Below are 27048 nucleotides of genomic sequence, written 5' to 3'. Positions count from 1 at the left end.
GAGCACTCTGGGATAGCTCTCGGAGGCCAATACCATCGAATTGTGTCCACAGTACCCCAAATTCGAGCCGGCAAGGTCGATTTAAGTGCTAATCCATTTGTCAGGGGTGGAGTAAGGAAATCGATTTTAAGAGCCCTTTAAGTCGAAATAAAGGGCTTCATTGTGTGGACGGGTGCAGGTTTACATCGATTTAACGCTGCTAAATTTGACCTAAAGTCCTAGTGTAGACCAGGGCTGAGTTATAGTATATAAAAGGGGTGAATCCAATGAGTTAGAAACAGAAGAACCAGTGAGCAAGGATTGGCGTTGTTTGCAAGTGGTGGGTTTTTTTCAGTGCTCCTTTTTGTTTTCCATAGCAGCTGTTATCGTACATTCACTGTAAAAAGACCAGTAAAACAGTTACTAAAAATGGCTAAACCAGGTTGTCATCTGACAACCTCCAGAGTCAAAATTTTCTTCTTCTGTAGAGTTCCAAAAATCTCTTACTGATGATGTCATACAGTATATAGTTTATTTTCATATATGAAGTGGTGATGGTAAAGTTAGATGTTAAAGTTGAATGTAAGCCTGTGAGGGCTTTGAAGAGGAAGAGGCTAATATGTATATTGAGAATTTGTGTTGGCATTTCCACAGAAGCGAACAGAATTATTCATGTAGGGAGTGTAAAAATTTTACCAGTGTTGAAACCTTTTTTCATAAAATGCTGTTTCTCCTACTCCTTCCCTTGCCCACAAATTCTGTGGTGTTGGATACACCGTTAGTGCTTTAGCTCTAATCAGTGAAAATATTTTCATCTGCTTATTTGGTGTCCTTAGTGGATTTATTTATTTAGGTTTTAAGCTTTTTGGGAAAGGAACGGTCTTATTTGTATTGCCAAAGCCAAGCATTGAAAAATCATGAGTCAGACTGCGAAAAACCTTGGACATTTTAAAAAATGTTAAGGTGGTTTCAGAGTCTCTGTGGTGTGCTTGCTTCGCTTTGCATAAACAAACAGTCCATTGGATCAGGGGCTTTGAACATGGGTCTTTCCCATCCTAGGTGAGTGCCCTAATCCCCAGGTTTCTCTGCCCCAGGCACTGTACTGCAATGTGGGAGACTCAAGTTCAGATCCCTGCTCCACGTCAGGCAGAGGGGGGAATTGAACCTATGTTTCCCACATTCCTGGTGCGTGTCCTAACCTCTGAGCTAAACATTATAAGGATGATACTACTGCCACCTCCTCCTTCTCTGACACCTCTGGCCACTTTGATTCTGGTCTCCCAAAATCAAACTGTTTTAGTAGTGTCACCAATTCACAAATAGTTTCAGGTTAGGCAAAACTGTATTTTTCATTAAATAAACTATTTAATGAAAATTTTTGCCCAGCTCTAGCTGAAAGAAGTCTGATGAGACAAGTGTAGGTGGGAGACAAATGACTTAAATGCTTATTGCCTTGCCTTTAATGGTATGCATTGGTGGAATATGCAGTCAAGAATCTTTAGCTCAGTTAATCATAGAATCATAGAAGACTAGGGTTGGAAGAGACCTCAGGAGGTCATCTAGTCTAACTCCTTGCTCAAAGCAGGACCAACCCCAACTAAATCATCCCTATAATTAAGGTTCTTGAACGGGGATGAATAAAAATAATTTAGATTAATTGAGAAAAGACTTCAAAAACGTTTACTGCTTGTGAAACATTCATACCTATGTTTATTAGAGATTGAAAAAGGAAGCAATTTCACCCTCTTGAAACTTTTCTGCTTTGGATATTCATGTATTTTGCTGTGAAAGAAAGACCTAGGATGAGAGTGGAGGTGACAGTGGAGAATGAACTGTATTCGGTTTTAAACACTAGCATTTAACTTCCTTTTGTCTTCTTACAGTGTCTAGTCTTTTAAAAAGAAAAAGCTTAAGTGGAAGGCAGAGGGAGAATGTTTAGCTTATAGAGCAATCTCTACCACATTTTTCTTCTCTAATGAGTAAGATCATTGATTGTTACCAGACCTTTATTTTGGATGATATATGTACAATATATGCTTTTTAGTAATAGCTTATTCAACTCCTGTGTAAGGATACAGAAGCACAGTAGGCCTCCACTTTTTAAATCCTTTCATCTTTTACCAGAAATGTTATAGTAGACCTAACATTTATTTTGAAAGCATATAACATGCTGGGATTCTCCTCCTAGAGGATAGTTCCAATAAATATATTGAAAAGCCCCAAATGCTTCCTTCATTCCATATTCTTCTAAAGCTTCATGTCTTCACTGCATTTCATAATTGTGTTGTGCTGTTATATGTTTTAATGAGATACAGCAGATTTTTGGCACAATTCAATTGACTGCTTATATTCTAGCTTTTCTAAGGATATCTAGTAAAGTAAACAATTGATAATGCTCACCTTTCAGGACTTGTAGAATTAGCTTTCTTCTCAGTTTGTCAACTCTGAGAAAAGTTAAAGGAGTTAAAAGTAGTTCACTTGACTCCTAAAGGGAACTTATCATTTCTAAATACTATGTTCTTAAACTTCTGTGGTTGCTCTCTTAAAGTTTTAGATCATCCTGTTGTTCTAACGAAGAGACTAGAATTTGTATATCTATATATTTCAAAATAAGACCTGAATGACATATAATACACATGGGAGCACAGAGTCCTGCTTTAAAAGAAATCTCTTTTCCCATTGTAAGCATTCATCCCCTCTACAGACAGTTTTCTCATTTTAGTTTTGAAACTTGAAATTAAAATAAGGGTTTCCCTATGTCATTCTCCATCTGAAAAAGATTTTTTTGTTATTTTCGTGGTGAAACATACAACTTGGCTACTTCTAGATTGGGTCACCAGCTTCTTGATTTATTTTATTTTAACAGGAAATTTATCAGCGATAGGAATATTTAATCTATGCTGGCATAGAGTACCAGAGACAGCTTGTTCTTATTTTATTTCTCAGTGATTGAACTGGGGAATGTTTTAATTTTCCAGTGAAACCTGCATTTAAGGGTCACCTTGAATAAGTAACAAACTCCTGTTTTAAGAGATCAATTTCTCTAATATTTCCAGTATTATTTTTGTTCAGCCTCTAGTTTAAAATTGCCCTTTTCTGTGTTGTGATGGTAGGCCCTTGGGTGGATTCTTATGAAAGATGGATCAAATTTTGTGTATAATAAATTACCACTTTAAAATGGCCATGTGCTATGAGTTCAGTGCACATAAATTACTTCAGTGGTTTGTGAGCTTCTGTTTTTGTTCAATTATTTTTACAGTTCTTCTGCCTACCTTCAAATATTCACTTCTGTTTCTAGTAGACCTCTTTTTCTTGAGAGACATGGGCCCCCTAATTAGTACAATCAACTTCAGTCAAAATTTATTTAAGGCTTACTCCTATTGAAGGTTGCCATGTATAAAGAGGGGAAGTGTAACTATTTTCTTTACCAAGTTGTCTGAGAATTAATTTGGAACTGAACACTAATCTAATAGTAATTTTGTTGCGCTTAAGCTGTTATAGTTCCCAGTTCTAATGGGTTAGATGCAATATTTTCTTAAATAGTACACGCAATTACAATGTATGTGTAATAACTAATTTTTAAGGCTTGTCAGTCTGAGATAGAATGTGTGTTTAGGGAAATGAAAACCACTCTTCCTGTTGCAGGATTCCATTTTAAATGTTTTACTCATAAGTGACTGTTTGATTTAAACATGTGCAACACGTCAGGCCTGAGTTAACCCAAAATATCCGGTTGGCTCAAGCTACAGAAGGCTGTAGGTCCTAGCTTCATTGCAACTCAGCCTATTCAAGAGAAGGACTTGCCTGTTGAAGAAGCCCATGCACACTTGTACCTATGGCACATTTGTGAAGAATTCCTTAACCTCCTGAGATGCAGTAATCTAATTTCAGGATCTTGATTCTTACGTACCAGGACGTGTTCCTCCCATGCCATCCTCCCCGTACCAATTACTATGTGTCAGGCTGTGGTTAGTCCAGCTCTAGACTTGTAAGTGTGAACTGCACAGCTCTGAGAGGCTTGATGATCCAGCATCAAGTTTATCTTTTCTAAATGTTGTCATATGAGTAGCAAGGTGATTTCTTGTCTTATTGTTAGACATCATCTGCCCTGGCCCTCTCCTCCCCTTACAGCTGTTCTACAGCTCTCTCGAGGCAACATCCTGGCACTTCTTCTCTCACCGCCTGTCCTTGGGCTATAAAACCATTTCTTAGTTTCTTTCTCCAGCTGGCGTAACAAATAGTTGATATACCACAGAGTCATTGCTTTTCACATTGACGGAGGTGCTTTGAGTCCACACCATCATTGCAATGATTGTTAAAAGCAATGAATTATGTAGCATGTTACCGACTTGAAGGTGGCCAAAACAAGGAAGTAAATAGGAATTAAAGGGTACCATAAAGTTACTGGTAGGAGTCCTAGGTAAGAGGATTCTAAACAAGTATGAATGTTTCTCAAAAAAGGTGAACCTAGCTGTATTGAATCATTGAGCTGCATAACCTATAGAAAGCCAGCTTTTATAAAAATTAGGGAGTCTTTTCCAACTCCATATTAAAGCTACTGAAAGGTAAACTGCTTCCTTTGTCCTGAGGTTGCTATATGACTTCAAGTGCCTTTATACACATCAGCAACAACCCAATCTGTTCTCCGCCTTCATGTTTGTATCTAATGTCTTGAGTAATAATAGCATTGACAGTTATTAGAAAAGAAGTTGTTTACTTTGGGTGGAATATGAAACTACCTGGAATGTACAAAAATTTAAAATCACTCAAGGAGTCACCTGCTTGGTTTAAAATATATAAAAATAATTTCTTACCATTTTCACCCTCCTAATTTTCAGGTTTTATATTATTTTTCAAACTTTTTGTTAAAAAATTTATTTTAAAACTCTTTTAATTGTCAAATTTACATTGTTTCATTCAAGATTTTGTGAATATCTAGAGTACAATACAAAAAGTACTGTTTTACATTCATCTGTCACACCTCAACTTTGAACAGAACATACAATGAGGGTAGCAACACCAGAAAATTGATCTAGTCATTTGGGACATGATGAGTGAGGATCTTTCTTGTGTAAGCTACCTTCAGTTGGCATTCTATGTATTAAATTCCTTTGTCTTCCCTCTTACAGCCTTTTTTTGCATTTGTAAATGAAGAAAAGTTTGCTGAAAATGGTTGGATGGTTTATAATCCAATGTCTGAATACAGGAGACAAGTGAGTTAAACATTATCTGAAAATGTAGAGAGACCTGGTTTTTGTATGTGAATTTCAGAAAGTAGCAAGGTCATTTGTCACCATTTTTGGCGGGTGGAGGAGGAGAATAAATTGTGAAGTAGAGAAAGGTTGACAGATCTGACAAAAAAGTAAGATTAAAAACAAAACATGGTGGAACCTCCAAGACTGTTTAAAAAAAACAACAAAAACTTAGTAAGGTGTCGCTGTATTTCTTTTTAGACTCTTGATAAATACCATTATAGCACGCTATTATTATTATTTAGTAGATTTACTGAATAGTTACAACAGTTCTCAATTGTCTATATTGCATGTAAAATGAATTATAGGACAACACAAAGTTTGATTTTTACATTGTAAACCCTGCATTTCACAAGTTTATAAATCAGCTCTAAAAGCTGTTGGGGTTTTTTTTAGCTGCATGCACTGGTCAGTATATAATATTAAAAAATCTAGAAGTTTTCACTCTTGGAAGTCTGTGTTGCTAATTTTGGATATTTTGAGCCCTGCTTCAAAAGTTGAGAGAGTGACAATGTAACAGAGGCATTTAGGATACTTTAAGTATGCAAATTCCATCCAGTCTGGTATTTCCAAAAGTTTAGAAAATTGCTTATTATGGAAACTGCACATTCTTTTACAGTGGTTGTTTATATAAAATCAGTTCACGCTTTGAATTGATATGGAAAAAAAGTAATGGCAACAAAGGAAAGGGGGCATGGTATACTTAGTTTTAAAAGGCATGTTTGTTAATTAGGTAAATACATCTGAGAATAGCACCAAAACTATTTTCATGATGACATATCGCATAAATACTAAGTACATTAAAAAGTTTTAAATTCATGTTTACACAACAAGCCATCATAACTCTCTTGGATTTTTTCCTTGTAATTTTCTGATGGGCTAAGGAGTATCCAGATTCACGCAGCATCTGTTTGGTCCGAGGTTTAGAGGCCCAGGCCTAAAGAAAAGGTAAAAATTCAAACACCCACACAAACCCCACTCAGTGTGTGTGAGTGTATGGGGAGCTTGTTAGCCCCTCTGAATTCGCTGATGGGCTGTTGGGGGAATAGAGTCTCCTGAGTAACATCCTGTTATATCAGTAGTCTGTTCAGCTAAGAGGCCATTTTGTTTCCTAATCTAATCAGGAGTCTGCTTTCAACCTCAACAAACTTCAAACAAATATAAGACTCAAGCTTTGTTAGGGTATGAGAAGGAGAAAATTTGAGAGGAAGGCCTTTCCTCTAATTCTCTCTTCAGGTTTGTGCCTTTTTGTAACCTTTTTTTCACAGGCAGGCTGGAAAGGCAGTTGTCTCTGTAGGGGGAAAAAGCTTTTCTTTACCCCTAAATTAGGGAGAAGGTTTTTTTCACTTGTTGTTGAACTATTTTTTTCTCCTAATTTCAGTGTTGTTTTTTACATGAAGGTCTAGTTAAAATACAGTTTGTGAAAAGGACCGCCTATACAGGCAAGCGTGTTTTAACTACTGTAGTTGTTAAAGATTGTGAACCCATCAGCCATGTCCTGTCTTGTGTGGTCCTGTAATCTTCTAAGCTACCATTTGTTCCGTATCATCATTACAATAGTTACCCATGGTAAATTGGTAGGTTGTTGCCACCATGTGGCCATAATAGCATGTAAAAGAATAAGTATAAAGAAGAATTTGCAAACTTATAAAATAACAAGTAAAACATACCTTATTTCTGTTTCGTTTTTAAGGGACTGCCCAATGAACAGTGGAGAGTAACTTTTATCAATGAACATTATGGACTATGTGATACATATCCATCACTTTTGGTAGTCCCATATAATGCCACAGATGATGATCTCAAGAAAGTTGCTGCTTTTAGGTCCCGAAATAGAATTCCAGTAAGTACTGTATGTGATAGAATGTGCCTTAAAGAGTAATTACTGTGACGTTTACATGCAAATATATGACTCTTGTGGCCTGAGAAATGAGGGTTTTTTTTTATGTTGCAGCCAAGTAACTTAAATTGATTTTACTGCTTTAAACTACTGAGACTGCCAAGTCCTGTTTCTGGTTCCCCTACAAAAATATCTCCAATCCCCATTTTGCTCTTCTCATTTCCCTTTCCTAGCAATAACTGCCACTGTTGCACATTCCCTTTTGTTGACAGAGCCTAAGCCTCAGGCCACCATCTGTACTACTTTGTGGGCTGACTATTGTTGGATGCACTTAAGAATTGATGATAAATGTTATCCTTCTCATATGCATGCAAACCACCTGGCAGTCTAACACAAATCTGAAGGTCATTCATAGAGCCAGACCTCCTACATAGTATCCTTTTACTGAGTTGCCAGCTATTTATTTATTTTTTTTAATAGCTTGGAAGAAATATTTTTAACTTAGACAATTAAAATACATTTTAGGTAGTCCTAGAAGAACTTCTTTAACTTTAGAATAGAAACCACAGAGTAACAAATTGCAGCCAAATATAAAAACTAAAAATTCTAGTTCTGTTTAAACCATTTTGACTGATTTTGGTTTGTTTTTTGTTTTTACTTTCACTCTTTGTTAAAGGCGCACTCATATGATCATGTAAAAAAAATGTGCTAGATCAAATCTAGTGACGTGATTAAGGTTATCTAATGGATTTACGGTTAGTTCTTTTTGTAACCAGGCTAATCTCATCTAAATCTTGCTAGGTTCTGTATATGCCTGCACAATGGGATCAAATTCTTGTGCAGCATGAACTTATTCTATCACCATAAAATAACCATTCATTCCCATCCCCACACAAACATTGACAACTATGGCTCGTTGATGTAATCTTCATTGAGGATTATTTTCAACAGTGATTACTTTTGAGGATGCTCACAAGGTGGCCTGGCTCCGCCCCCATGTTCTCACAGTATTGTCAACATGCTCAGACTCTTCTTCCTGTTCTGTGTGCAAGGACAATGGATAAATTGTAGCCAGTTTCAGAGGCTCATCTCACTGGTTCCTCAGACTTTGTTCTCATAGACTAGGAAGCTGGGCTGTCTTGTTTTTTTTCCCTTCCATTCTCTGATTTAGTGGAACAGTGAAGGGAGAGAAAACAAACTGTACTCAAATTAACTTCCCATTGTCGGGAGATCTGGAAAGCAAGAGGCAGCTGCAGGGAGAGAAAACAAAATTTCAGGCACCTGGATGGAGCAAAAATGCTGAATTATGTGACATGATGGAAAAATGCTAGACTACGCAGTTGCAGAATCGTGGGAACTCTAACTGAAATGTATGGAATCTGTTCACACCTCTGAATTATTGTTGCAGCCTCTTTGCTGATTCAGGCAGGCATTTTTGCATTAGTTTATGCTCAGTTTGCATTTTCAAAATTATTTACCCAGCCATTAGAATTTAACAAAAGATGAGATTAAGGAGATGAATTCTGAAGTTACAGAATACACTTGACCTTGTATATGTGCATACAATTTCAGGAGACCTAAATAGGAGTTACATACACAAGAGGAGAATAAACTTTTTACATGCCAGTAGTTCTTGTGCAATGATCTTTTACTAGAAATAGTAGCCAATAACTCTAACTTAAGACAAAACATACGCTTACCTTTTCAATTTCTTCCAATTTAGCGAGGTCTAAATATTTTAGACTTCCCATTAACTTTATAAAGAACATAACTTTGATGCTTTAAGCTGTGATTCCCAAAGAGTACGTTGCTTGATAACGCTTTTTGGCATGTGGCTAGGTGCTGTCATGGATTCATCCAGAGAACCAAGCTGTTGTTATGCGCTCCAGTCAGCCTCTTGTTGGTATGAGTGGGAAAAGGAATAAAGATGACGAAAGGTATCTTGATATTATCAGGGATGCTAATGGACAGATCTCAAAACTGACTATCTATGATGCAAGACCCAGTGTAAATGCAGTAGCTAACAAGGTAAGTAGATGTTTTAAAAATCCTGTTTCTGAAAAAGCTATTGTGTCATAAGTTTGCTGTTTCTAACTGTAAGATTTTTACAGTTGCTTTTTTTTCTTCTTCTTCTTTTTTTTTAACTGTTGGTAGTTTAAAATAAAACGCCATCAAAATACGAGTAGTAACACACTACATTACAGTCCTCTCAGAAGTGGAGGAACTTGGAAGCCTGTAGCAAATATGTATAATATATTTGTTGGGCTGCTTCAGAGTTCTAAAGGTGGGATAAAAAATGAATTCTGCAAGATGTTTTTGCACTGCTGTAACTCAAAAACATAAATAACAAACAAAATAACTTTTGCAGGCCACTTGCTGGGAATATGGAATAGCTTATTAAAAAAGAAATATGGCTTTAATTTTTTCTCTGAAGTGTATGGAATGTACTTTATCACAGACAGTTTAGCTAGATTTTAATCTGATTGGTTGTGTTTTTAAGGCTTTGGTTCAACTGGCTGCATTTTAGTTCCCAAATAACATTTTACACTGCACACTTAATTTTAGTGGGTGACCAAAACATTATCTCTTTGTTACAGCATGTAATCCTCTTGTGGTTTTCCTTGTGGAAGGAATGCCATTTCTTACAAAAATGATTTAAATTTTTTTGGACTTAATTCAAAGATGGATTATGGCCAAATCTTATACACACACATTTCTTTTATTGTAACTTTCCTGTACAGCTTTTCAGCTTTTTAGAAAAAAGTTCTAAATATTTTGTCGTCTGATGGTTCTTTTAAAACATTTTTTTGCTAGGTAGGAGTTATCAATCCTACTTATTGCTCCTGGGGGAATTCTGCACGAAAAAATAAATTCTGTGCACAATATTTTAAAGTTCTGCTTATTTTATTTGTCAAAATAACACAATATAATCTTGCCAGTTTCAATTATTTTGGTAATTTATTTCAAAACCTCTATCAACAAGTATGTCTGTAACAATACAGACAACAAAAATCATTCAGGAAGTGTTTTTTGACAAATAGATTACTTACTAGGCATATTAATACATAGCTTTGAGTAATAATTTAAACTACAATACAGAAGCATATTTCCAGCATGCCTCAGAAGCAGTGCAAAGGCTTGGGGGAATCAGAGTAATGGAGGAGCTGAGGGAGAGGGAAGTAATTGCTGGGAAGGAGCCTGGGCGTGAACCTGCAGTGTTGTGGGATGTGGGTGGGAGAAGTATGGAACAGTTTTTGGGGAGTTTCAGGGGGATTGGGGAGAGATTTTTAGGTTGTTGGGGGGCCTCACCCATGGAGACTCTGGCTGACCCATAGCCTTTCCCATTCAGTCAGGCACATTTGCCCCTGTCCCCATGTGTCCCTGCACCCCCACTCAACCACCCCATCTCCATGTATCCCTGCTCACTCCCCCACCCCATGTGGCCCTGCACCCCCACTTCCATTCAACCCCCCCACCCCAGTCTCTCTTCTCCTCCTTTTCCCCCTGCCCCCCTCCCCCAAGCCCTTCTGAATATAATACAACCTAAATGGAGCTACTATAAGGTGGGTGCATAACTGATTGGAAAACGGTTCCCAGAGAGTAGTTTTCAGTGGTTCACAGTCAAGCTGGAAGGGTATATCAAATGGGATCTTGCAGGGATCAGTTCTGGGTCCGGTTTTGTTCAATATCTTTATCAATTATTTGGATAATGGCAGAGAGAGTACACATAAAGTTTGTGGATGGTACCAAGCTGGGAGAGGTTGCAAGTGCTTTGGAAGACAGGATTAAAATTCAAAATGATCTGGACAAACTATAGAAATGGTCTGAGGGGTAAATAGGATGAAATTCCATAAGGACAAATGCAAAATACTCCACTTAGGAAAGAACAATCAGTTGTACACATACAAACTGGGAACGAGTACTGCGTACAGGGACCTGGGTCTAATAGTGGATCACAAGCTAAATATGAGTCAACAGTGTAACACTGTTGCGCCAAAAAAAAAAACAAAAAAAACCCAAATATGATTCTGGGATGTATTAGCAGGAGTGTTATAAGCAAGATAAAAGAAGTAATTCTTCTGCTCTTCTCCATGCTGATTAGGCCTTAACTGGAGTATTGTGTCTGGTTCTGGGCGCCACATTTCAGGAAAGATGTGGATAAATTGGAGAAAGTCCAGAGAAGAGCAACAAAAATGATTAACGGTCTAGAAAACATGACCTATGAGGGAAGATTAAAAAAATTTGGTTTGTTTAGTCTGGAGAAGAGAAGATTGGGGAGGGGGGGGGACACAATAGTTTTTGAGTGCATAAAAGGTTGTTACAAGGAGGAGGGAGAAAAATTGTTCTTTTTAACCTCTGAGGATAAAACAAGAAGCAATGGGCGTAAATTGCAACACAGGCAGTTTAGGTTGGACATTAGGAAAAATTTCCTGTCAGGGTGGTTAAGCACTAGAATAAATTGCCTAAGGAGGTTGTGGAATCTCCATCATTGGAGATTTTTAAGAGCAGGTTAGACAAACACCTGTCAGGGGTGGTCTAAGATAATACTTAGTCCTGCCTTGAGCGCAGGGAATTGGACTAGACCTCTCAAGCTCCCTTCCAGTCCTTTGATTCTATGAATCCCAGTCTGTGTAACCCCCCAGCATCTCCATGTGCCACCCTCTGTCTGTCTCCTCCCAACCCCCCATATCCTGTGCCTCCTCACCTGGCACCCTGGGCAGGGCACTGTGAGGAACGCAGCCTTTCCTCCCTATCTGCTGTTGACTGTTATGACTAGTGAGCTGGCTGCCCTTTGTTCTGGTACCACAGCAGCCCCTGGTGGGCGAAAGGTGTAACTGCAGCGCCTCGCTGTCAGAATGTATTTTCTGCTGTGAAAAAAAAAATCTACGGGGACATGAATTCTTTGTGCACGCAGTGGTGCAGAATTCCCCCTTGAGTAAAAGTATTTTCAATCTTCTAAGCTGTAGAAGCAGTGGAAGGGTGCATTTGCTGGGTTTGAGGGATATTGACCTATACACTGCAAAGGGTTGGCCTGTAGAGTAAGGTCAGAATGAAGAAGAAGCTGCAAAATGGAGAGTTTTGGATTTGCCTTGGATAACTCTTATGTAAACAAGATTTTGGGCTTACTCCCTGGGCTTTGAATGCCGTTTTTCATCCACACCCAAAGACCACACAGCCAGTAGGAATTATTGAAGCCCTAGAGCTGAAGTAACAATCGTTCCTTACTCCAGGATGGATAAAACCTAATAAAAGGGACTAAATTATATAAACACCTTTCATTTTAGGGGCAGGATGACTGCTCTGACACATTGAGAAAGCCCCATCCTGTGGCAATGGTAGTGGACTACACATGTACTCATTCTTCACTATAGTTTAGAGGGTTGGGTTGAATTTTTACTGGTGGGAAATGTGATTTCAGACCGCTTGAAAAGCCTAGTCTCTTAGCATGACTTGTAGGGGCAGTGTATTTTTCTCTTTCCTTACAGCAAGCAGGAATCGGCCTCTGCAACTGCTTTGCCATGGAACTTCTGAGAGAGCAGCCATAGCAGTGACTTTTTAGTAAGAATCTTAAAATGTGTTATGCAAGAAACAGAAAATTTGCTCTTAGAAAACTCACTTAAAGTAAAGCTGATGGTGATCACTCAGTGAATTCTGTCTGTCAAAATTATTGGTCAAGCTATAGAGCAGGGGTGGCCAAACTGTAGCTTGTGAGCAACATGTGGCTCTTTTACTGTGACTCATGAGCCCCGCCCCCCTCTCCGCCTACCAGACTGGGAGCCCAGGACCTCTGCCTTGCAGTAGGGTGGTGGGGTAGGAGTTTCTGTCCAGTGGGGAGGGGACTCTTGGAGCTTCAGCTGAAGCCCCAAGCCCTGGCTCCCGACAGGCGTGCCCCAGCTCTCAAACTTTTGAAGATTGTCGTATGCGGCTCAGAGGGCCAGTAAGTTTGGCCTCCCCTGTGATAGAGAATTTTATTATTTAAACTTTATTCATTCTAGGAGCAAATAAACAGGACACTGAAATATAGCAAGCTTTGAGACTCTTGGTGCTAATGTGGGTAAACCTGTGCTTTCATTAATTAAAGTTTGTAATATGGAAACAGGAAAAAACTGTCATTTCCTCTTGATTAAACTCCTGTCTAGTTAATATAGAAATGTAGTGAATAAATAATTCCTCATTGCATTTCTGCCATTGATGATCCAGTGTGCTAAGTACAATCAGAAGATTGAGATATTGCTGCTTTGTGGAATGTACCTTATATTTTAATTTTTATCTTCTAGTCCATCTGAGCTCCACTTAATTTAAATCCGTTTCCTCCATACTTAAATCATAAATTTGTTTAGCTAGTAAAAATAACACTCAGGAATTAAAACAAACAAACCAACATGGTTAGACAGCAGGATGTCTTAATAAAAATTACCTGTGTTTAAGGTAGTTGGTGTCTGGTCAAGGGAAGGCTATTTACCACCATTACTTATGTGTGTATATATAGAGTCTAGGGGTATAACCGTTTGTCCTCAAAGCAGCCTGGATCCTATCTGATGTAGTGCTTGTTCCATTTTTGCTTGTCTGGCTAGTTCAATCCAGTCCATGGATTATGGGACTCACCTTCACAAAATTTAGCTCTTTCAGCCAACATTATTATAACTGTTTTGTTTCACTTCTTAATTTTGGCACTCATGAAAATAAAGAACCTGAATATCATCAGTGTTCAGGTCTGTTCAGGAACTCGAAAACCAAATCAAAGCTGAAATGATTGTCTTGTTTTGAAAGATGCATAAAGGTGATGGAAGAAGTGGAAGCATTTGATGATGGTAGGAGGGTGAAATGTGTGAGGAAGCTTGTATGGCCAGTAATTCCTATTTACTTTAGTAAATAACTCTCCTTTTTGGAGCCTTGCTCGAAGGAGCATGCAGACTTTGGTACACTAAGGAAGATTGTAGGAAGATTACGCTTCTGAATGTAATAAGGAAAGTGATGCTCTTCAGATTTGACACCTGGATCAAGCCCTTACAAAGGACCCTGTAAGAGTTGCCAAAATCATTCTCTAACTTCATGGCCTGATATGTTTATCTAAGACAAGGCGGCAGCAACAGCAACTCATGAGGGTTCCAGAAAGAGAACTAGATTAATGGACAGATTTGAACTTTGTTAGACCATTTACCAAAAAACATTTATTGGGCCATACCCATGCACAAAGCGAGCTACCTTGGATTTGCATTTTCTACTATTTTCTTTATTATGTAATTTGTATTGAGGGGAAAAAGCTTTCTAAAAATATAATGAATAATTATTAAATATAATATAAAAATAGGGCTTGCCTACTATAGTTGGGCTATATAGGTGGACTTCCTCATAAATAATTGACTTGGTAATGTGGCAGGGTATCCTAAGGAAGGTTTAATCCTCTCAATCTTAAAGTATTTCAGCAGAGTTTAAATGACAACTAAAAGTAGATTTCAAATCTGTTTTTGGTTTTTAGGCCACTGGGGGAGGATATGAAGGCGATGATGCATATCCCAATGCAGAACTCTTCTTCCTAGATATTCATAATATTCATGTCATGAGGGAATCTTTAAAAAAGTTGAAGGACATTGTTTATCCTAATGTAGAAGAATCGCACTGGCTCTCTAGTTTGGAATCAACTCACTGGTTAGAACATATCAAGGTGAGTTTCGAGCGCAAAATAATATTCTATAGGGATCGTATTTTCACTTGTTTTACATAAGACTTTTTCACTTGACTTTTTTTCTTTTTGTAAAATAAAAACTACATTAGTTTGCTTTGTAATTTGTGTGATTACTGAAGAATTGTAGTTACTGCTGTTCTGGAATTGGGTGACCTTGAAAATGTCTTGCTGTTTTGCTTGTTGGAAACTATATAAAGGGTTGGCCGGTAAGGTAGGACTTCTGCAAATATCAGACTTGCTGTCTTTATTACAGATGCTGTTTTCCAAAAGAATTTTTAAAAAGAGGCAGCATTTATCTACTCTACACAAAGTGGGTTACCTTTTGATTAGTCAGGCTGTAAAATTATTCATGTATAGATGTGTTAATATCCAATAGCTCTGTCTAGATTGTACTAGTCTTAAGAATATATCATGCTAATATCCCTATTTAGCCAACAGTAAGAGACATTTATCATTTTAAATATTGAATCATAGAATCATAGAATATCAGGGTTGGAAGGGACCTCAGGAGGTCATCTAGTCCAACCCCCTGCTCAAAGCAGAACCGATCCCTGACTAAATCATCCCAGCCAGGGCTTTGTCAAGCCTGACTTTAAAAACTTTTAGGGAAGGAGATTCCACCACCTCCCTAGGTAACGCTTTCCAGTGTTTCAGCACCCTCCTAGTGAAAAAGTTTTTCCTAATATCCAACCTAAATCTCCCCCACTGCAACTTGAGACCATTACTCCTTGTTCTGTCATCTGCTACCACTGAGAACAGTCTAGAGCCATCCTCTTTGGAGCCCCCTTTCAGGTAGTTGAAAGCAGCTATCAAATTCCCCCTCATTCTTCTCTTCTGAAGACTAAACATCCCCAGTTCCCTCAGCCTCTCCTCATAAGTCATGTGTTCCAGTCCCCTAATCATTTTTGTTGCCCTCCGCTGGACTCTTTGCAATTTTTCCACATCTTTCTTGTAGTGTGGGGCCCAAAACTGGACACAGTACTTCAGATGAGGCCTCACCAGTGTTGAATAGAGGGGAACGATCACGTATCTCGATCTGCTGGCAATGCCCCTACTTGTACATCCCAAAATGCCATTGGCCTTCTTGGCAACAAGGGCACATTGTTGACTCATATCCAACTTCTCGTCCACTGTAACCCCTAGGTCCTTTTCTGCAGAACTGCTGCCTAGCCATTTGGTCCCTAGTCTGTAGCGGTGCATTGGATTCTTCCATCCTAAGTGCAGGACTCTGCACTTGTCCTTGTTGAACCTCATCAGATTTCTTTTGGCCCAATCCTTCAATTTGTCTAGGTCCCTCTGTATCCTATCCCTACCCTCCAGCGTATCTACCACTCCTCCCAGTTTAGTGTCATCTGCAAACTTGCTGAGAGTGCAATCCACACCATCCTCCAGATCATTTATGAAGATATTGAACAAAACCGGCCCCAGGACTGACCGCTGGGGCACTCCACTTGATACCGGCTGCCAATTAGACATGGAGCCTTTGTTCACTACCCGTTGAGCCCGACAATCTAGCCAGCTTTCTATCAACCTTGTAGTCCATTCATCCAGCCCATACTTCTTTAACTTGCTGGCAAGAATACTGTGGGAGACCATGTCAAAAGCTTTGCTAAAGTCAAGGAACAACACGTCCACTGCTTTCCCTTCATCCACAGAGCCAGTTATCTCGTCATAGAAGGCAATTAGTCAGGCATGACTTGCCCTTGGTGAATCCATGCTGACTGTTCCTGATCACTTTCCTCTCCTCTAAGTGCTTCAGAATTGATTCCTTGAGGACCTGCTTCATGATTTTTCCAGGAACTGAGGTGAGGCTGACTGGCCTGTAGTTCCCAGGATCCTCCTTCTTTCCTTTTGTAAAGATGGGCACTACATTAGCCTTTTTCCAGTCATACTTGACATACTTTGCTTTGTGTGGGAGAAGATGAAGGTAATTAATAATTGAGTAAGTACAAGACAACGTAAGATTAAGATTATATTAATAAATGAGTGCTGTAAAACAAGGATTCTTGAGTTCCAATGGCACATGAACATAGAGAAAATTAAACTATTTTACTGCATGTTTAAATAAACTGCAATTTACAAAACATACAAATTTTAGTCTAGCAATGTTTATTACATGAATTTTTGAACTTCATTTTCTTTGCAAATGAGTTGTGTGCATTCCACTTTGTACTTGAAATAAAATATTTTTAAGGTATGGATTAATCATAAAAATGTTTTTAGCAGTATGTTTTGTCAGTTGGTTTTTGGGCTTGTACCCCTAACATTTCTGCATTTTTATAACGTATGCCCTGCTGTAGTAACTACTGTTTACTTAGAATTTCAATTTTAAGTGAATGGTTGCAAAAATAAACATCAGAAAAGGATAAAACCGGCTTTATTTTTACCAATAGCATCTGTCTCAAATCTTTAACTCAAAAGGAACTAAATGAAATGTGTAATTTTTAACACAGGTACTTCTTGTGGTAATCCTATTTTTAAAAAGCTTTTATGTTGTTCAGTATGGTAAAGACACTATCTTCGTTCCCATTTTTGAGAAGTTGCTGTGAGATGAGTTTGGTTCTCTTTTTCTTAGTAAACCCTATCTTGTATAGTTTGGGTCTTCATTTTTTTTTTACAGTAGAAATGGCAAATTGCTTGCTGAACTCCCAGAAAAATCTGATCAATTTAACACACACACAGGTGTTCTTCCCCAAGTCTTTTAATTAAAATTGTAAGAAATCAATAATTTTTGCTGGAATGATAAATCTAACCTTCTGAATTGTCTGGTATCTGTACCTCGTTGTCAGCTTGTCTTGACAGGAGCTATTCAAGTGGCAGACAAGGTGTCTTCAGGGAAGAGCTCAGTATTGGTGCACTGTAGTGATGGTTGGGACCGAACAGCACAATTAACTTCTCTAGCCATGTTGATGTTAGACAGCTACTACAGAACAATTGTGGGTTTTGAAGTTCTGGTACAAAAGGAGTGGATAAGCTTTGGACACAAATTTGCATCGGTAAGAATTGGAGGAAATAATTGAAAGGAATTGTTTTAAAGTTTTTTATGTATATTGTAAATTCTAAAACAAGGAAGATTTTTAGATGCTTGTATTAAAACTTTGGTGCTATGAAAGTTCTAATAAATGTGTTCAATTTTTCAGTTGATCAACATGTCAAGTTTTGATCTGTTCTTTACTGTCTGTCTAAAGTGATGAAGAAAAATAAATCTGAGCAGAATGATCAGTCTTACCTAGACTTGAAGCTATTCCATAGCATTTATTTCATTTTTTCAAAATTCATTTACTTTGTCTCCCTTTTTTGCATCCTGCTGGAAATGCAGAACAGTTAATGTTATGGTACCATTTAGCGGGCACCAGTAAGGAGGCAAAGAATAGTGAAAGCTTTCCATATGCCTCCAGGACGGAGCAAAGAATACTGGAAACGTGGAGCATAAATTCAGCTTTCTCACTCCAGCAGTTTTTCTTGGCTTTTCTCTGACTGCTCATAATGAGACAAACAGATGGAAGAAGCTGGACAACCTTTTCTGGGTAATATGCTGAGAGAGAGTTCCACCTTCTTCCAGCATGTCCTAGAATTTGTCATAACAGGTTTCAACATAGGACTCAAGCACTGTTATGCCATAACACCAAGTCCAGCTCTCTCCTTCTACAGTCTTTTTGAGGTGAGAGGGAATCCCTAAGGCCCCACCTCTGTACTTACAAGCTTCTCAAGGGCTTTTCCCACATGACTCATCTTCAGATCCAATATCTCTCAGTAAGACTTGTCAAGTTTGTGTCATTGTCTCTTTAAGCCCCTATGTGTTGCACCTTGTGATTTAATCAGAATTTGGCTTTTAGTTGCCCTTTCCCCATCTTGTAGTTTTGAAGAACTAAGCCAATGGTCCTCAAACTTTTGTACTGGTGACCCCTTTCACATAGCCAGCCTCTGAGTGTGACTCCCCTTATAAATTAAAGACACTTTTTTGTGTATTTAACACCGCTATAAATGCTGGAGGCAAACCGGGGTTTGGGGTGGCGGCTGACAGCTTGCGACCCCCCCCCTCAATGTAATAACCTTCCGACCCCCTGAAGGGTCCCGACCCCCAGTTTGAGAACCCCTGAACTAACCTCCTTCGTTATTAATCTTTGCCACCAATACCTTCCATTTCTTTTCAGACAAATTGATAGTTTTTCATTTGCTTCAGGAGTACTTTTCCAGAGCGATCATATACCTCCACATGGTTTTCTCCAACTTTTACCTAAACTCTTTCTCTCCTTTCAAACAGACATACTACTCTCAGGATATAAAGGGAGGAGCTATCAAGCTTTATTTGCACAGGACTGATATTCAAAAAGACAGACTCTTTTCATGGTCCAGTGCAAGGATTACCAACCTCTAAGGCCACCATTAGTTCCTGGCTGAAATCCTGTATTGACAGCAGGGTAAACCCCCTTCTCTCACAGTGAAAAGATGCTCTGCCAGAGTCTTTCTTTCTGCTACTTAAGTAGAGAGAGAGGAGGCCATTTCCTCTGATATCTGCAGGGCCACTACCTACTCTTCACTTCACATCACACCTTCATCAGTCCCTACAAAGTGGACCTAACTTTCCCCACAAAGGCAGACTTTGGATGTAGTGGTCCAAGTTAACTCTCAGGTAAACCCATCTTCTAACTGGGGATACTGCTGGTGGCTTCTGCTAGCTGTTTTCACATCCTGCTGGCAGCACAAACTCTATTACCAAAGTTACCCTGTGCGAGAAGTTACATTCTTTAGACTCTTATCAGCAAGGCTAACGATATGCTGTAGATGTTTAGTTCATCAGTTATAGTAAAACAGTAGCACAACTGAATTGTCTTTTTTGAGGGATCATCTGACAGTGGACAAACATTGCTTCAGCTTAGATCTTTAGAAAATTAGAAAAAAATATACTGCTAGATTTTAGAAAAGGAAGATTCTTGAATATGGCACACATGCCAATTTTTAATGGCACGCTTCAGCCTGCTGGGTCCCAGCCACCGGTCCCGCTCAGCGGGCTGAGCAGGGCCGGCGGCTGGGACCCCGGCTGGCAGCAGTATGCCATTAAAAATCCTGCCCGCCCCAGCCTGCTCTTCCCCCAGCGTTCTGGATTCCTGCCCCTCCTCCTTTCAGGTGATGGCCCTTGTGAGGGAGGGGGAGAAGCAGAGCCGCAGCGCGCTTGCTGCTCTGGGGAGGAGGAGGAGGAGAGGTGGGGATGGGGCCGTGCGGTGGAATCAGGGCATATCCCCTACAGCCGCCTGCCATGAGCCGCTCTGGGCAGTGGGCTGGAAGCACCCCCACGACCCTAGCCCACACCCCCAGCCCTCTGCCCTGACACCTACACCCTACCAGACACCCTGGCCCTGATCCCTGCACCCCCCACACCCCAGCCTCCTGCCCTGACCCCTGCACCGCCCATGACACCATCCCTGACTCCAGCCCCCCCCCACCCAATGCCCTGACTCCTGCACCCCCCCCCATACCCAGCCTCCCCATGCCCTGACTTTTGCACCGCCTCCACCTCTTGCACCGAACGGGAGCTCCTATACCCCCCCCCCCCACACACCTGCACCCCTTGCATCAAATGGGAGCTGCCCAGGTAAGCACTCCACACTCAAACCTCCTGCCCCAACCCTGAGTCCTCTCCCTCATTCTAGCTCCTGGCCTGACCCTACACCCCAACCCCCAGCCTGCTCCTTCACCCCCAGCCCTGTGCTCAGTCACTCCCACCCTCAGCTCAGTGCAGAGAGAGAGGAAGAGAATGGGCTAGAACCAGGGAGAAGGCAGGAACCCACTCTATGTGGGCAGGGCTGGGATCTCAGATCGGCAGCGGGCTGAGCGGGGCCGGCAGCCGGGACCCTGGCTGGCAGGAGCTGGTGGATGGAACCCCAGACCGGTAGCGGGCTGAGCCGCTTAGCCCACTGCCAGTCTGGGGTCCCGGCTGCTGGCCCCGCTCAGCCCACTGCCAGTCTGGGCTTCTGGCTGCCGGCCCCTTCGCAGCCGGGGTCCCGACTGCAGGCCCAGCTCAGCCCGCTGCCGGCCTAGGTAAACGGAACCCCAGGCTAGCAGCAGGCTGAGCGGGCTGGTGGCGTAAGATCAGCATTTTAATTTAATTTTAAATGAAGCTTCTTAAACATTTTGAAAACCTTGTTTACTTTACATATGATAATAGTTTAGTTATATAATGTATAGACTTATAGAGAGAGACCTTCTAAAAAACGTTAAAATATATTACTGGCATGCGGAACCTTAAATTAAAGTGAATAAATGAAGACTCGGCACACCACTTCTGAAAGGTTGCCGACTCCTGCACTATACAACAGCTGCTACTTACTCTCTGAGAGAACATGAAGGGGAAGGACAAAGGAGCATAAACTTGATTTCCATCTCTGAGAAAATGTTGGTAGAAATTGATTCCATACATTTACAGGATGTTCAAAAGAAACTCAGGATTTGGAATGGCAACAGTAGCATGAATTAGCGTAAATGATTGAGCTGGGTAAGTATTAGGGAGCAAAGATGTTGCATAGCTTCAAACTTAAATGAAGATAAAGAACTAGTGCAAGTTCTTGCCACCTTGGTCATGTTTTGCATAGTCCTTTATGTACAGGATTCAGGGTGCTGAAGACGCCCATGCTTTGGAGGGTTGATTTCAATACTAAATCTTGCAACCCGTAAGCAAGAAACTCCCATTGATTCCAGCAGAAGTTATCTGCACTGCAGAACCTTTCAAATCTTTAAGTGGTCTAAAATAATGTTAATATGTAAAATGATATTGCTAAAGTCAGGAGGGTGGACAATAGAGTATTAACCCCCTCATTGTAGTATTGTAGCTCAAATGTGTTTTTCATACCTCTCTTGGCATTTATGAAGCATGTCTCACACCAAAATAGATATCAGATATATATCAAAACCAGTTGTGAGTAATGTCTAACTTGCTTTGTTTCATTTCAGAGAATAGGCCATGGTGATAAAAATCATGCTGATGCTGATAGATCACCTATCTTTCTCCAGTTCATTGATTGTGTGTGGCAAATGTCTAAGCAGGTAAGCTCTAGCCATATCCAAAAGATGGTGTTATCCAGCAAATAGCAATATTTTAAAATTATCCTTGAATTAAGAGTGAATTCTCCAAAATAAATAAATAAATAAAAATACTGCCCCTTCCGCCCCCCATTTCCCCCCAAAACCCCACAACAACAAAAACAAACAAACCACCCCTGTATACGTAAGTTTGCTGCTCTGACCAGGTAGTAGAAAGTAACAAATTTACTTTTTTCTTTTTTGTTAACCCTCTCCTCCCTCCCAAGCTGGAAGTCCACCTATTTCTGAGTAGAAAATGTGCTGGCTTTATGTCCAGTCCTTTTGCTCATTAACCAATATTTCATGTCTAAAGGACTGTACTATGACATAACTTACAAACATTCATAAAAGCATCTATTTAATAGTGTAACACTGTTGCATATAATTACAGGAGCTAGAATTAATGTATTATGGATAATTTTGTTTTTATTTCATCATTCCAAAAACTGTTCCTGGAAACACAATTCCCTCATGCAAACTTTGTCTTTGAGCGTCAAACTAGGTCTATCAAACTGCTATAGGTTATTTCACAGTCCCTTCCCGCATTTTCAGAGCACTGAGATTGAGATTGTTTCTCCGTCCCGCTTTTGTAATCCTATTCTAACACCTTGCCCTGAAGATACTGTGACATTGCTTCTTCCTATTGAAGCTTGAAAAGAATGCTTGGGGCTACTCAGTTTTACCTCATAAACTTAACAGACTGTTCGTATTAAGTAACAAATATTATCCTTATAGCATATTATATAGCTATATTGTCATTATAGCATACCTAGCCCATGTAGGTCAGGTATGAGAATCAAGAACTGGAAATCAAATATTAGTTCCCCCCTGTGTGTCCGTGCAAAGCAGAGTCACTAGTTCGCTAGGCCTCTGAGTTTTCTATTACTAGTTTAAATGTGATCATTTTGGCTGTCTAATCTTGATGCAGTTGAGTTAGCAATCTTTCATGGATCAGAGTAAAGGTGCCACAAGTACTCCTTTTCTTTCTTCATGGTATCGTTACTGAAGAACTGTATTTCACTGACTTTGAAGAATTATGTTTCTGCCAGTGAGCTAATTATTCATAAAAATTTAGCTAACATTATGGAGACAGAACTTTTGCCTTGAATTTCTGTTAAAACTTATCTTGTGGATCGCAGTCTTCCAACTATACCCTTTCACAGCTTATTCTGTTTATAGAAGCTTATTGTCCCCACTTGAGATATCTCAAGAAATGTACAAGTTCACTTAGTGTAATAATACTGTGCAGCCAACTAAGTACTACAGTTTACTTTTGCCCACTGTAAGCCCCTCCTTGCATTTTGTTTGGATAAACAAATCCTTTTCCAATATTAAGCTAAATCTGTCACAGAAAAGTCAACAGCTTTCTGCTTAATTGCAGTGGCCCCATACCTTTATCAACTCCTAATTCCTGCATGTAGTTAGTCTGAATCTTTTGGGGACAAAAATGAAAAAGTTCCTGATTAACAAGGAAACCAGCCTCTTGTTAGGCAAGATGAGACTTCATCTATCTTTGGAGTGGCAGAACCAGCTTTATATCTCTGAGCTTAGAAATGTAAAGCAACATTGTTGATCTGACAGGACATATGCTAATGTATTCATTGATAAGATGTCAACACTCCTACATTCTTACCTGTTTCAGAGTAGCAGCTGTGTTAGTCTGTATCCGCAAAAAGAAATGGAGGACTTTTGGCACCTTGTTAGTCTCTAAGGTGCCACAAGTTCTCCTTTTCTTTTGACATCTTACCTGTTATCTGAGCATTTAATCCATCATGTTTGTAGTTGTTTTGTGGCAGGAAACCTAATTTTTAGGTAAACTTAACAGGTTTCCTAAAGGACTTCTTTTAAACTAGCTGTTCAATCAGACTGTTTCTGTGTGTGCGCTCATGCACACAGAAACAAATCTCTAACAATAACTTTTTTGTGCCTAGTTTCCAACAGCTTTTGAATTCAATGAACAATTCTTGATTACAATTCTGGATCATTTGTATAGCTGCCGATTTGGTACTTTCTTGTACAGCTGTGAATCTGTTAGAGAAAAAGAGGTAGGTAAAACTGATGATTGTTTGACTGTGGCATGAGGAATATATATGATCTTAAATTTAAAAAGAAATTAAGTTGTGTATAGCCAAGGTGGCAAAAATGGCACTGTTATTTGAACAATTGCAAGACAGCAAGCTTGTTTTTGTGTATCTAAAAGAAAATATACAGACTTTACGGTACTTTGTGAGTTTGTCACTGCTTGTGGAATATTCTTCATTTAGTGATTATACATGTGATACTTTTAGTTAGAACAGAACCATGCTATATGAAAAGTGTAACTGAAGATACCATAGTGTGTGCACTCTTATACTGTACAAATACTCAAAATCCTTACCATTTCATTTTCTTTGCAGAAAGTGACTGAGAGAACGTTGTCATTGTGGTCATTGATAAATAGTGAAAAAGCAAAGCACACCAATCCTTTTTATACTAAAGAACTGAATCGAGCACTCTATCCAGTAGCCAGTATGCGTCACTTGGAACTTTGGGTCAATTATTACATTAGATGGAATCCAAGGATTCGGCAGCAAGTAAGTCAACTTGTCTAACTTATATGAAATACTTCTCAACGTAAAGATACAATACACTTTAATTATGACTTGTACTATTTTTTTACACTATACAGAATATTATTTATGCTCTCTGTTTAGTCATTTCAACTAATGTCTGTCAGGAAGAGAAGAAATATTACTATGCTCTTCTTGACCTCTCAGACTTCTTTTTTGGACATTAAGATTATTTCACTGGTATGCATCAACATACCTTCCAAAACTTACTTTTCCCACTTAATTTTATTTTTTAAAAATCTTTCCTTTTTTAGTTTTTAAGAGCATTTGATGCTTGTGAAAAGCGGTGACTGACAAACCTGGAGAATAAAGTTTTTCTATCCATAAAATAGGTAGAGCACAGACACTAGAAGTAAGATACCCATACCGCCCTGTCATTGTGTAGAGAAAATTTGTATTAGAGATTAGCATTCCCCATTCAGTCCTTTCCTCTGCTGAAATTCCCAGCAAGAGGCATCAATTGTAATTGATTTTTTTTTTTTTAATCTGGGTATTTTTTCGGTAGGACTTTCAGCTCAGGCCACCAAAATTATTTTAGACTGAGTAGCCATTAGATGTGTAACTTGTTTTGATCACTACCGGCCTGGTTCAGAGTTGAACCCAGAAACAGATCACGTTTATTACTGAATTCTCTGAGTGCTTCAGTCCTTCAAGATTTTTAGTATAGTAGAACCTCAGAGGTACGAACTGACAGTTCAACCACACACCTCATTTGGAACCGCAAGTACGCAACCAGGCAGCAACAGAGACCAAAAAATAAAGCAAATACAGTTGTAGCAGTAGTGCTGTATTAAATGTAAACTACTTTAAAAAAAAAAAAAAGTCAAGTTTTAAAAAAATAAAAAATTGACAAGGTGAGGAAACTGTTTCTGTGCTTGTTTCATTTAAATTAAAATGGTTAAAAGCAGCATTTTTCAGTTATAAACTTTTGAAAGAACAACCATAATGTTTTGTTCAGTTACGAATGTTTCAGAGTTACGAACAACCTCCATTCCCAAGGTTTTTGTAACAGGTTCTATTGTATTTAATTGATATACAGAGGCTCAGAATTTTGTTTAGTTATTAGTTAAAAACATTTGTAAAAATCTGATCAATTGAGCAGAGAAAGGTAGTGCATCATAATGTTTGCTATCTTCCCTAAGAAGTGGGAAGAGTTGTGGTTAGGGGAAGAAGGTATTTGACAAAAGCAGTCTTTTTCATCCAGCCACTGGGAATGAGCAGGAGTTTTCAGGCAGCTCAGTTTCTCTTATGTAGTTGATCTTTTGTATTATTTACAGCACTCTGGAGCTGGAAAAAAGCCATCCAATGTATTATATATTTTTATAAGTATGCTGCCAGTTTGAATTCGGCATTTTCATTTCAAAACTGTTGTTGCTTCTGCTGAAAGGCTAGTGCATTTTGCAAAAGGTGGAACTACAGATTTGTTTTAGAAAGCTAAGGATTCTAGCGTATGGCCACTGGCCACTTACCTATTAAAGTTCTGGATTGAGGTGCCAATTACCATTACCAAACAAAGATTTTGGCCCTGGAGCACTATAGCATAGGTGGAAAAGTAGATGAGGATTCTCCATCACTGCTAGCAAATGATGAAAAATGTTGCCTGCTTGAGCAGTTTGAATTTTTTACCTTTTTTTGAGGAAAGAGACTCTGAAGTTGCTGATTTTTTTCCCCCTGTTGTTTAAGCCCCATCTTCACTAGGAAATTGACTCACTGTTGATGTGTTCCCCTGAACCAGTACTGAATTTTAACTGCTAGTGTAAATGGGACAAGACTCTTTTCAACATCATTACAAAAAGCTCAACTGAGGCTTCTGTGCAAGCAATGGATCAGTTTCCTAGTGCAGTATTCCTTTAGAGTTAGGCATAGTGATCGACAGCTTTCCTATTTTCCTGCTGATTCTCTAGGGTAATAACTGAATCCAACAGCTTCTATAGTTGGTTCATACTCTACCTGTTGTACCAGTATCTCACCTGCTGCTTAATGTTAGAGAAATAGATTACATGGGAGGGGAGTAAAGCAATTAATTTATTTATCCCTAAAGGTATGTGGCATTTTATTTGGTCCTGCGGGGACCTGGAAGGCTGTGTGTCTGAGTTTGTCACGTGCAGTATCTCTTTTCTATTGAATTTATCGTTTCCTCCCTACAGGCAGAAATTATTTGAAGTTTTATGGAAAGGGAAATGCCTATCACCCCACCCCCTGTTAAAGAACTGCTATTTATATGAGTAGCTTTTTTTCTTGAAGCTCAAGAAATTTCATAAAACAGATGTCCAGAGTTTCATTAGAGAATTTACTAATAGAAAATGCGCTGGCATTTTTTGGAGGAACTCGGAAAACTTAGGTACAAAGGTTTTATTTAACATCCCCTCCCCTTCCTAAAAAAACCCAAACAAACCAATCATCTTTTTTAATTATAAGGATGCTAATATGTTGTTGGTCTAGTTTGATGATTTAGCAGCATTTGCAAGCAAGACACCAGGATTTAGCTTTTCAATTCCTCGGTTGTGAAGAGCTAGGTATGCTCATGACGTGCGTGAGGCCTTGTCTATACTACTGCAGTAATTCGAACCTTAGTTAGGTTATTCCAGTTATATGAATAACATA

The 27048-nt window shown here is 39.2% G+C and overlaps 1 protein-coding gene across 6 annotated transcripts in view; it reads left to right on the top strand.

The window, feature by feature from the left end:
• Positions 1–27048, top strand: part of MTM1 (myotubularin 1) — a 75739-nt gene that overhangs the window by 45341 nt on the left and 3350 nt on the right. For 4 of the 6 annotated variants that reach the window (XM_073358370.1, XM_073358365.1, XM_073358366.1 and 1 more), the window contains 8 exons: positions 5109–5192; positions 6925–7074; positions 8911–9099; positions 14552–14737; positions 17548–17754; positions 21707–21799; positions 23767–23880; positions 24232–24408. In XM_073358370.1, coding sequence (XP_073214471.1) covers positions 5109–5192; positions 6925–7074; positions 8911–9099; positions 14552–14737; positions 17548–17754; positions 21707–21799; positions 23767–23880; positions 24232–24408 — 1200 coding nt within the window. The remainder of the gene's footprint in view (positions 1–5108; positions 5193–6924; positions 7075–8910; positions 9100–14551; positions 14738–17547; positions 17755–21706; positions 21800–23766; positions 23881–24231; positions 24409–27048) is intronic. The other 2 variants (XM_073358368.1, XM_073358369.1) reach the window with 2 other exon arrangements.

This window comes from Lepidochelys kempii, chromosome 9 (assembly GCF_965140265.1).
Source record: "Lepidochelys kempii isolate rLepKem1 chromosome 9, rLepKem1.hap2, whole genome shotgun sequence".
Classification (NCBI taxonomy): domain Eukaryota; kingdom Metazoa; phylum Chordata; order Testudines; family Cheloniidae; genus Lepidochelys; species Lepidochelys kempii.
Note: the sequence above shows the minus strand (reverse complement) of the source record. Positions and strands in the feature narration are given on the sequence as shown.